We start from the raw sequence: 12,488 nt of genomic DNA on the forward strand, positions 1-12,488 counted from the left end.
AGTACCTCACTTCTGCCTCTTGGACAAGATTTTATTTTGTTTTACTCTGGGAAGGCTTGACCCACTGAGATGGAGCTTCTGCCTGTCGCTAGCCTAATCCTACTCATGCCACAACACTGACGCTTGGTCTGTCTTTTCCAACCTCAGCCATATTAACAGCATGTTTATAGCTGCCATTGAAGAAAAAGGAGGTTCTGATTTAAGATGGAGGTTTGGGCTTAGAGTTTGGGTTATGGTCCTTGTGGCTGTGAACAAGTCATTTAAACTCTTAGTCTTAATTCCACTCTATAATGGTATCATATCAAAGCAACACTGCTCATAGGGTAGGGTAGATTTATGTGGAATTCATGAAACATGTAAGATCCTTTGCATGTTGCAGGAGCTGAGTAAATGATGATGACAATTCTCTCAGAAGATTCGGTCTTGTTGTTTTGTTTTTTAGGTTTCCACTCCACATTCAAGTGATTTTATGACTTTATACAAGAAAACACAACATTCTGCATCTCAGTTTTATGATCTGTAGTTTGGGAACCAAAACACATTTTTCTCTGCATGCTTCACAGGGTTCTTATGGGCATTTGCCGATGTCATCGTTATCATCAAGCTCAGCAGCAGCAGCAACATCCTCATCAGCATCATCAGCAGCATCCTCATCAGCACCTGAATCATCTCTGTAGCAGCCACAGCACCACTACCACCACCACTGAGACACTCAGTTTCAGGTTCCAAGAAGCCCTTTTGGTTTCCATAGTTGTCTACTCAGAGGTGCTAGGCAAAGAATCAGAAAAGAGATGCCAAAAAATCCCATCCTCAAGCAGTTTAGGCATTGCTTCAACTTAGAAGCAACAAGCAGCTGTTTTTGGAAGAGTTCTTGAAAAATCCCCATAGCTAGCATCATCTCAAAACCAGACATGTCAGTTCTTCTTTTCCCAGCGACAAATCAAAGCCCTGAATCCCAGTGGCAGGAGCCAGATGGGGCTGCAAACACTCAGAATGTTTACAGCATCATGCTGCAGTATTCACTTGACTGTTTACTAAGCACCTCTACTGGGAGTGCTGAGAATTCCATACATGCCACATGTAGGAACATTAGAAGGTAAAGATAGGCAAGGAATTCAGGACTGTGGTTGGGAGTGATAGAAGGGAGAGACATACAACGGGACCTCAATAGCACTGGCAATTACTGTTCTTTAAAAAGCTATGTACCAGATTTGGTTGTTTTATGATCTCATATAATCATAAAATGGCTTAAATCTATTTCACATGTAAGTAGCATTTAATAATAAAAGGGGAAATAACAAAAGAAGCACTCCCCATCTAGAAACAAGAAATCCCATGTGATGTGAGTCATATCTATTTTTGTCTATTAACGAGTGTGTCCCTATTACTTCTAAATCATGGTCCAAAGTGACTGATGGATAACTTCACTGTCTGCCATAGTTTCCTGCTCCCCACTTCCCTGGCATTTTATTTGAAGGTATACTCTGGATCCCACCTCTACAGTTTTCTATTTGTCAAAGCGTAGATCAGTGGACTGAGGGCCTCTTGGGAACATTTTGTTTCTGCTCTGGTCTAGGACATAACTCTGGCAGACAGCTTGATCATTTACGATTGCTCTATTTTAAGCAAAATGTCCTTGTGTGATTTATTCCCAATGACACCGAGCTGCCGCAAGAATCTTCGGTGTTAACCTGTTTAGTCTTTCCTCACAAACACATACCCTACACAACTGTCTTTCTTAGTCACAACAGAAGTTGCTGGATCTGTGAATATTCTCTTCTCTCACCAAAAGGGAAGATTGGAGTCTTTTCCTTTTGAGGCATAAACAAGGGCAGCATCAGTGGCCCAAGTGTTGGTTAGGCCAGTTCATTAAACTTGCAGTCTTGGCAGAGGAGCTGTGAGGGCATATTTGCCATCCTTCTTGTTCCAGCTCTGCATTTCCCAGGAAATCCAGAGGTGTGTGGTAGGTCTGTGGCTGGCAGGGGTGAAAGGATAAAGGGGGAGGTCTGGTCGTCTTTGAGACAAATGTTTTCCACACCTGCCAATACCACGTGTGAGGAGAATCTGGGAAGCACACAAGCATTATGTATGCCTATTCAGTGTTAGCTGGAGGAGGCAGGCTCAGGGTTGTAGGTCACCTTCACCTAGGCAGCTTCCTTCCTGAGCCAGGAAGGGGCTGGGAAGTATCCGGGGCTTTCTGGCAGTGTTCTCAGCTTTTGAGTAACCTCTTTGGCCCTGTTCTGTATCATAGTGCAACAGTTAGACTTTCAGTAACCAGACATAGGCACTAGCCAACTAGAATGGAGAAGGGGTTTATGGTGGAGATCTCCATGTGTCTGGCTAGATGCTGGGTTGGTGGAGGGAAGGAGAGGGTGTGTGTGTGTGGGGAATCTGGGTGTGGGATGGGGAGAAGCTGCAAGGAGCTTTGAGCATCTGCAATTCAGTAACTGGTGCAGACCTATTTCAGTGGTCTAAGAGCCAGTGTAGCCATGCTCCTGCCCATGGCAGAGGTGGATGAGATCCTCTTCATGTTCTTCTGAGCCACTTGGGGGCTGTTAAAAGTTCCTGGTTGTCACCTAAAGATTGCTGACTATGACTCTCAAGGTCCTAGATTAAGACCACTATACTAGGGACATCTGAGAGTCCCAGGACAATTAGTCGTTAGTAAGTCAGCTCTAACTTTGGAGAGGCTCATGACTTGAGAGATGGAATCTAAGGGGGAAGTATGCCTGAATCAAGCATGGATCACGTGCACGAGTGAAGCAGGCCTGTGGGATTGGCAAACTGACAGATCTGTGGCTATTTTGTTAAAGGCACCTTGATCCTGACCCGGCTGTTTTAGGCTGCTGCAACACAGTAGACAAGTTATGGATGGACATTCAGACATTTTAAGAGATGTTGAGACTCAGAGATTTGGGGTCAATTTTTTAACTCACCAAGTCAACACTGCTTCAAATTCTGCTCCAAGAGCCCTGCTTTGGAGATGGGTAAAGGATGGGGATGAGGGTGAGCCAATAAGGGTCAGAAGATTAAGTCTGATGCAGGATCTTGATACTGTTTAGCTTGTTCTCAATGTGGCCCTCATGTGGTTGTGGCCCACTGTTATCTCTTATCTGTCCTCTTATTTCCTCTAAACAAATCTTTAACCACTTTGGTGCCAGGGTCTGAGGCTGAAGCAACAGGGCATATTCCAGAGCCTCTGATTCTTAGTTGGGAGGTGTAGCATTACAGGAAGCAATTTTCACTTCAGCCTTGGAGTGTTGGTTCTCTGGAATGTTCTACTCAGGAGCAGATTTGTCAGTAGAACTTGGCTTGATTGCTACATTTAAGCCCAACTGCTAAAGCTTTCTATTTACTTAGAAGTCCGTTTCTCCATTGCTCATTCTTTCTGACTCTTGCTTTTCCTTCAGACTGTGTTCTGAGCTCTGAGACCAGGCTGTGTGTATTTCCTTTTAACTCCACAGTGCCAAACGGAACTTCTTGAATTTTTTTCAAGACAGGGTTTCTCTGTGTAGCCCTGGTCAACCTGAAACTGGCTGTGTAGACCAGGCTGGTCTTGAACTCAGAGATCTGCCTACCTCTACCCACAGAGTACTAGGATTAAAGGCATATACCCCTGATTCCTGGCCCCACCTGAAATTTTAAAGTCCTTTTGTTGTTGTTGTTGTTGGGTTTTGTTGTGTTTTTTTTTTTTGTTTTATTTTTGTTTGTTTTGAATCAAGGTCTCATTCGGTAACCTTGACTGGCCTAGAATTTGCTATGTAGACCAGACTAGTCTTTAACTCATACAGAGATCCTCTTACCTCTGCCTCCCCAAGTGCTAGAACTAAAGGTGTGTGCCACCAAGTTCAGCAGTCCCATTTTCTTAAAAACAACTAAGTCTAGCAGTTGTAGGTATTCATAAGCATCATTTAAGTTGTTGTCTTTCTTTTTAAAAATAATTTTTATTTTTATTTTATGTGTATTGGTGTTTTGCCTGCATGTATGTCTTTGTAAGGGTGTCAGATCCCCTGGAACCGGGGTTGCAGTTGTGAGCTGCTGCCATGTGGGTGTTGGGGTTTGAACTCTGGAAGAGCAACTGGTACTCTTAACCACTGAGCCATCTCTTCAACCCCCTTAAGTTTTTTTTTTTTTTTTTTTAATCTCAGATAATCTCCATAGTATTCCAGTGAGGTTGGCGCTATCACCCATATTGATGAAAAAGAATGTCTATGTGATTAAGTGGGAAAGCCTGCCCAGAAAATAATAAACAGAAACCAGAACTCTGTGTCCAGCAGAGCCTGCTGGCCTTTTCTGGATTTGCAGCCAAAATTGCACTATGTTGCCTTCTAGTAGTTGGGACTCATTCACTGTCCTAGAGTGATGGGGGCGGGTCTTTTGGTTCATACATTACTGCCCCCAGATGGGCTTAGCCATCCGACAGTTTGGGTTCTCATTCTCGCCTCATCCAGTCTGTGGCCATTTTTCAAGTTTCCATTTCCTTGGCTCTATAACAGGAACAGTTATAGTTGCCCTACGAAATTTTACTGTAAGTGTCCAAAAAGATGAATGCATGATTCTCATTGCTCTATCCAGCATGGAGGTAAATTTTAGACACATGTAGGTGGAATAAAGGAGTGAAAGATGCTTATAAAGAATGTGGCCCACAGAATCAACTTACCCAGGCTCATAGGGGCTTACAGAGACTGAAGTGACAATCAGGGATCCTGTATAGGTCTGACTTTGGTGCTCTGCATATGTTATGGTTGCATAGCTTGTTGTTCATGTGAGACTCCTAACAGGAGTGGAGGGGTATTTTTGACTCTTGCTTGCTCTTGGAACCCTTTTCCTCTAGTGGACCCTTTGCCTTATCCAGCTTTGATATGAGGGCTTGATATGAATTTTATTGTAACTTGATATGCCATGTTCAAGTGATATATCTGGGAGGCCTTCTCAGAGGAGGAGTGGATCTGGGGGAGAGGGGAGGGAAGAGAAACAGGTCAGGATGTAATGTATGAGAGAATATATATATATATATATATATATATATATATATATATATGGAGAAAACACAATAGGCTTTTGTTTACAATCAACTGTCAGAATATACTTGTCAATGTTATGGCAGGGCAGATACATGAATAAAGTTCCATTTTTGTAAAAAAAAAAAGGTGCTCATGAAATCAGCTTGTACTTAGAAGTATCAGCCCATCTCACTCAAGCCTTCACAAAGCTCTGGAGGTATGCTTTGGGAGGCATTGAAAGGAAGGCTTGGTGCCATGGAGGTGGTGATCATTGTAGCTATGCTCATTTCTCAGGGAGGTTATCCTGTAGAGATAGTGGGAAGTGAAAACCTTCTGTTTCGTGTTCCATATTTGTTTCTGTTTCATAGACATTTGTAGACAGAGTTTCTGTTACACCTGGTCCTGAAGCTGTTTAGTCCCAAATATCTATATATTAATTATAGAGAGGCTTATATTAATTATAAACTGTTTGGCCAATGGCTCAGGCTTCTTATTGTCTAGTTCTTTCTTAATTATTAACCCATTTCTATTAATCTAAGTATCTTCACATAGTCTAGGCTTGCTGGAAAATGCCTGGCATCCTATCTTCCCAGTAGCTACATGGTGTCTCTCTGGTGTTTATTTGGGACTAAATGGCTGTGGAACCAGGGGGAATAGAAAGTCCATCTACAGACATTCCTTTCTGTTGCCCTTTAAAACAATCTGCTTGATAGCCACAAACATTCAGTGGCACCTGTTTGCCACTGACGAATGGGCTAAACAATTAGTTGGCTCATCATGAGCATATCTGCCACTGTGGGTATAGAGTGACTTGCTCCACTTAATGAGAATGCTTTTAAAGACTAGGCACAGGTTCTCATACCAGGACAAATCATAGTGTGTTTCTGTACTTGTGACTGTACTATTTCTCCATTTGGATGACTGTCCTGAGTTCAAGAAGGCACAGAGATGAGCATGCTGATTTCATGGTGTATCTCATAGAAATGCAACATGCTACTTACTGTAGGCTCCACCGGCTCCAAAACTGGCACATATATCATATTCCTTGGCAGGATTATGGTTTTGTTTTATTCTATTAATGTCTAGTAAAGCCTACAGATAATTCAGTTTGCCAAGTGTGTGGGTGGGTAAAAGATGTATATTCACAATCCCGAGACCTGCAAGAATTGTCTTTGGGAAATGGCTAGTTAGACCTGCTTTTTTTTTTTTTTTTTTTTTTTCACGCATCACCCAGTCTTAGAAGCAAATGACATTTATGCATCTAAGTGTCCACAGTGATAGGCATGTGATGAATGTTAAGTCACAACAATTACATTTAATGAGAACTAATGGGCTGTCTTAGAACGTGACCCCGACTCTTAGAGCTGCATTTGCTGCTCTCCTTCCTGGCTGGACCTGCTCACTCCAGTCCATCCACGTGGAGTCACTTTGTTTTGACCCTTTCTCCATGGCTAATTCTGTCGTTGTTTTCCTCATCTGTCAGTGGGGTAAGCACTGCTTCCACCACACCTGTTTTATATTCTTCCCGGAGAAGTTCATTCTTCCCTTCTTCCGTATTTGTTGCATGCATGATTATTCCTTGATTCCTCCGATCTCCCTTTTCTTCTCAAGCCTTCTCTGTCCACTTCCTTTGATAACAGCTCTCTTCCCAAGAGCACCCCTTCCTGCCTTCCCCTATTGTCTTATAGTCATCTGGCCCAAATGATTAGGAGCTAAGGAGAACAAAAATATTGGAATGCAAGCAGAATATAGATCTAAACTCACTGAGCATTCAAGGTTGCCTTCAAGCTTTGAGGGGAAGGATGAAAAGTCTATAATATCATCCACGTCCCTTATCTGCCTCTCTATGCTCCCTGCTTATCTACTGTATAGAATTATATGGGAAGAAACAGGCCAAGAAGCGTAACACATGATAATCTTTTGGTATTTGGTAGTCAGTATTCTCGACGACCTTGTTTGTAGCGAACTCAGGAAGTTAACTCCCTTAAGTTTTAGTGGGTTCTCCGAATGTTCAAAATGTCCATCTCATACCATATCTTCGCCTCCCATTTCTCCCTTTGCAGCTGGAGCTTGACGTTGGAATGAAAACCAACAGCCTCAGAAGATGGCAGAGGCTGTTGTAGTGTGATGAAAAGAGAGGGGGATGGTAATGGGATCAAAGAGTCCCTGAGAAAAATGTCACTGCTGCCATACTCTGGCTGTCCTAGGATACAGAGATGTTTTACATTGAGCACATAGGATGAGAGGCCAAACCCTGCATGCAGAGGGCACAGGCATTGACACTGTCCCCATTCTTTGGCTTAAGCAGTGGGCTTGACTCTATCAAATCAGTAAGTTTAGAAATATGCTGGGTGGTGGTGGCATACACCTTTAATTCCAGCAATTGGGAGGCAGAGGCAGGCAGATCTCTGTGAGTTCAAGGCCAGCTTGGTCTATAGAGTGAGTTCCAGGACAGTCAGGGCTACACCCTGTCTCAGGGGTGGGGTGGATTGGGGGTATATGTATGGAGAAGGCCAACCAACCCAGGGAGGAGTTTCTGCCTTTCCATTTTTTCAGGTTAAGCTTGGAGATGAAGGAGTCTAATCCTTTGGAAGAACAGTAGGATGCCTGTAGTGGAGGCAGACTGTATTTACATGCTATTCACCTCTTTTGTGTCTAAGAAAAGCCATCCAAAGAATCACTGACTGGTAAAAATGGTCTGTGAGCCTGAAGTGGTGGAGAGTGGGGGCATGGTCTTGCCAAAAGCTGACTTTCTCCGAAGGTCTGTCTGTTGTCCAGAGTGGCAGCCACTTCGGTGGGCAAATAGGATGGTCATCTCTGCTCCTGAGGGGATTGCTTCAGACTGAGACCCCTTCAAGGTGGATGGCTGTTCGTGCTTTCCAGAGGTGGGGTGGGAGGCATAATGTTTGGTGGGAGGAGGGCTGTAATTCTGAAATCTCACGGTTTTGACTTGCTGTAAAATAGAAAGCAAAGGACTGTGGGTGAGATGTGTACTCTGCCCTCTACCCCTTGATAAGATTTGTGTCCTTTCTCTACGGTTGTCACCACTCAAAATGCCTCATTTAGGTGGTGTTCATTCAGCAAGCATTTGTGTCTTCTGTGCATTATGTAATATACCCTGTGAGGTGCTGTGGATCAGAGATCAAACAAACCCACACTGTCCAATGAGAAATTAAAGTCAGTGCTGTGATGGGAGAAGAGTAACCTGCTGAGGCAGTGGAGTAGCATCTAATAGGTAGCCAGGCAAACCTTTCTTGAGGCAGAAGGATTTGAGAATAAGGATGAATAATTTGGGAAAAATAGAGTCAGCAGTGGAAAATACAGGTTCACCTTTCACCTCTTCCCTCTGCATTTCCTTAAGGTCTATCTCAAGGCTGGCTCTTTCTCATGAGTTCTCCTGATGACCCCCTCTTTGAGCTCACTATCATCACCTTAGAAATGCTCATCATAGAGCTGGTTCCCTGAGTATCTGCTGTTGCCATGCATCCTTTGAGCATTGACTGACTTCCCCATACACAAGACCACAAGACAAATATACAGAGCAACCAGCATTGCATGCGTATCTTTAAAATATGGAAGATTCAGAGTCAAGTGTGATAGCATAGGCATTTGGAGGCTGAGACAGGGGGATTGGGAGTTTGAGGCCAGTTTGAACTATATAGTGAAAAATCTGTCTCAAAACTAAAATAAAACTTAAATGCAAACATCCAAAATAATCTATGATCTGGAACTCTGGGCCTATATCAATACTGGCACCACCTGGCTGAGCTGAGGAGTAGCTTCCTTTGTATGAGACTGTGTCTCCACTTTGTTAGAAGCCCCATCTCACTTTTCTTCCTCTCATGTCTCCTAGGTGGGTATGTATTTTGCTTGGCAATTGAAGGTGTTTGTTTTAGCCAGTCACTGTCTCAGGGCTTAATAAAATGTTCTTTCTGTGGTACTTCTGGAACTTCTTTGTTCCATGAAATTCTCTCCTCTTTGTCTCCTAGTTTCCCCTACTTTCTGATTTTTATTGATTGCAGCAGGATCTTGGGACTTCAGAGTTGGGGGGCTGTGTCTGATAACTTGGGATATTGGACAGCTGGGGTGTAGGATCCTTTAGATTGTATGAAAGTTGGAAGTTAGAATGAACACGCCAACCTTTCTGTCAGTCACCATAAACTTTTCCAAATGCATTTCCATACAAGCTTAGAGGAAAAACCTGGGCTTTTGTGTCAGATACAGATGTCAGCTGCATGACTTTGGGCAATGTGTTTAACTCCCCAAGCTTCTGCTTCCTCATTCTAAATGATGATGAAAATAATACCTAGTTCAGAGGGTTGTTATAGGGGTTTAATGAGATGGAACACATGGAGTTCTGTGCAGGGTGTCTGTTAGCATATTTAGTAGTTAGTAAAAGCATAACAAATAGGAGGAAACTCCATCCCATCCGTTTTGTAGAGAGTGGGTGATGGTGAGATGGTAGTGAGGGTGGTGGTGAGGGGAAGACGATTGGCGAGTGTGGTGATGCTCAGTAAACTGAAGGATTATGATGAACATCACCTGATTCCTTAATGTCATCTCTCTTGCTTCAAGGACCTTAGAAAAATCCATGTCTTCTAGCACAAAAATCTCCAGACCAGATGTTAACAGGTCTGATTGATGACATAATAAGTCAGCTGTTAGAATTATCATTCCACGTGACTTTGATGTCATTTAAATTCTCCCTTGTCTTAGTTGTTGCTGTCATTTGATAAAAAAAAAAATGTATCAAGCCCTGTGTAAATACTGCACATAGCTTACACAATGTCATCTCCAAGGCCATGAATGGCCATTATTATTATTTACCTAACATTTTTAGGCTTATTTTATGTATACAGGTGTGTTTTGCTTGCATGTCTGTATGTGCACCATGAGTGTCTCTGCAGAGGTCAGAGGAAGGCATCAAATCTGGAACTGGAGTCGTGGGTGGTTGTGAGTCACCAGGGGGTTGCTAGGAACTGAAGCCATGTCCTCACTAAGAGCAGTAAGTCCTCTTAATGTCTGAGCTATCTCTCTAGACCCTATATTACTATTTCTATGGATCAGGCAAATAAGTAAGTAATGAATGAATAAACACAGCCCCAGAAGGGTGAAGTGTTTTGGCCAGAGCCACCTAACCAGAGCAGTGATTCAAACCAAACCATGTTTTCTCCAGGCTGTTTCTGGATCACAGAAGAAGCATATATAAAGGGAATGAGGAGTATGTTTATCAGGGAGAAGGTGTTCTTGGTGTGAATGGGGTGGGGTGTGCTGTGTGTGAAGATTTATTTTTTTGGTTTTTTGAGACAGGGTTTCTCTGTGTAGCTTTGGAGCCTATCTTGGCACTCGCTCTATAGACCAGGCTGGCCTCGAACTCACAGAGATCCACCTGCCTCTGCCTCCCGAGTGCTGAGATTAAAGGTGTGCACCACCAACTCCCGGCTGTGTGTGAAGATTTTATTGGAGGCTGCCAGTGCGGTTGGCAATGTTGACAGTGCACAGTCAACACCAGGAGGCTGAACAGTCAGACTCCCAATGTCACTCCATTCCTACCTTTTCGATGCCATTTTTTGAGTTTTCTGGTTTCACTAGGATGGAGGGTGGGGCAGACGCAGGTGGCTTGGATGGTGGCTCACTCTTGATGGGTATTTCTTTGCCTTCCATGATGAAGGAACTGGATGCTGAATGGATCCTGGTCTTGCTGCCTCTGCTGATGCAGGTCAGGGCAGGCTCCCCAGTGGAAATGGGTTTAGACCCCATCTCCACCATCATGGGTGGAGGGGAAGAGGCCATTCCCTGTGGCTGGTAGAAATGGAACTTCTGAGGCCCGATCATCATGGTGGGACTGTGCCTGAGGGATCCCAACATGAAAGTGGGGATCCCTGACTGGACTGGTCTCTGCAAGGATCCATCTGGGGGATGACAGAACAATATCAGCAATAGGATGGCTGACAGCAGGTGGCATGCAGGCTGGGTATACAATGTGTCTGATATCCCAGAATAGATAGGTAAGGGCTTTCCTAATGAGACTGTGCTCACACTTGCTCTCCTGGGGTCTTTCAAAGGTGACCCATTGTTTTCTTTAGTGCTATTTGCTGTTGCTGGCAGGAGGTAAATGTCTAGCTGAATGCTATGAGAAGTGTCTGAAGGTATGCCGCTTCAATTTATGTGCCTCTCTCCCCCACCTTTTCCCTTCCTCTAGCCCTTTAGGATGGATAGGAAAACAGACACACAAGGTTTCACTGTGAGAAGCAGACACAGAGGCAGACAGGCCAAAGAGGAAGAAGAAAGTGAGAATCAGAGTGAGCAGACAACGGAGCAGGAAAGCTGAAGAGGGAGAGGATGCTGCTGCTGTCTGCCTGCTGAAGAAATTGTTAATAGAAACTAAGTGTGGGGGTGGGGCAGCAGCTGAGAACACCACCTGTACTCACTGTTGGTGTTTACTTCCAGCCCAGCGACAGTTCCCAACCACAACACAGGGTGTGGATTGCATCTTACAAGGCACATAAACTGCCAGGCAGTGCCTGAAAATCACAGATGCTTGCTGGATATCACTGTTCTCGAAGAATAGCACAGTGTGCCCTAGCAATGCAAACGTCTGATGGTGTGGGTTTGGGCCTCACTGAGACAGTCCCTCCTCAGTTAATGAAAACCACGTGCCCCGCTAAGAGGCTGTAAGGAAGATGTCCCATCCCTTAGGCATAAGTTCTATAGGTAATCAAGGGAATGGGTCCTTGCCTCTGGATAAAAGACTGGGGGTTACCCTTGTGAAGCACTGTGGGTCATTCTCAAAGGGTCTCCAAGCATTTGAAGAACCACATATGATGAAGGGCTTTCCCCAGCTCTTAAGGCTCTTTTTTTTTTTTTCTTTTTTTGAGACAGGGTTTCTCTGTGTAACAGCACTGGCTGTCCTGGAACTCACTGTGTAGACCAGACTGACCTTGAACTCACCGAGATCTGCCTGCCTCTGTCTCCCAACTGCTGGGATTAAAGGTGTGTGCCACTACTGCCGGTTTGGACATGTGTTTGTATCAGTCCTAGCTTAGTGTGTCTAGCTTAGAGGGCCTGAGCCAAACCACACTATGTTGTGGTTGTGACCCTTCACCAGTCGGGAAGTTTTTGTGGACAATGAGCCCAGGTGTATTTTCAGATACTGCAAGCATGTTGCCATTAGCTGAGTCTGACTTTTCCATTTAGGTTTTCCACTGACAGCCCCTGACACAGGGGCCTTTGGAGAGACCATCAGCTTGACCTGTCACCTTCGAAAAAGGGAGAAAGGAAAGCTTCTGGAACTAGGGAGGGCAAAACCACACCAGGCAGACATGTCCTTGGCTCCCATGGATGTGGCAGAAATTTAGCTTCTTGCCTCTCTGGTTATCTGGTCAGTTTCCAATTTTCAAGAGTTCTTATACTGTCTTACCACGTGTGCATACAACACAAACAGTCAAAGCTCCAGGTCAACCAAGAGTTACACAGCAACGAAGA

At 44.2% G+C, this 12,488-nt stretch overlaps 1 protein-coding gene across 6 annotated transcripts in view; it reads right to left on the reverse strand.

The window, feature by feature from the left end:
* Positions 1-6,194: 6,194 nt before the first annotated feature.
* The window catches only part of Sh3rf2 (SH3 domain containing ring finger 2), a 106,037-nt gene continuing 99,743 nt past the window's right edge, over positions 6,195-12,488 (reverse strand). For all 6 annotated transcript variants that reach the window (XM_035440159.1, XM_027398000.2, XM_027397998.2 and 3 more), the window contains 2 exons: positions 10,557-10,915; positions 6,195-7,956 (listed from right to left, as the gene is read on the reverse strand). In XM_035440159.1, coding sequence (XP_035296050.1) covers positions 7,681-7,956; positions 10,557-10,915 — 635 coding nt within the window. In that variant the 3' untranslated portion in view covers positions 6,195-7,680. The remainder of the gene's footprint in view (positions 7,957-10,556; positions 10,916-12,488) is intronic.

This window comes from Cricetulus griseus, chromosome 2 (assembly GCF_003668045.3).
Source record: "Cricetulus griseus strain 17A/GY chromosome 2, alternate assembly CriGri-PICRH-1.0, whole genome shotgun sequence".
Classification (NCBI taxonomy): domain Eukaryota; kingdom Metazoa; phylum Chordata; class Mammalia; order Rodentia; family Cricetidae; genus Cricetulus; species Cricetulus griseus.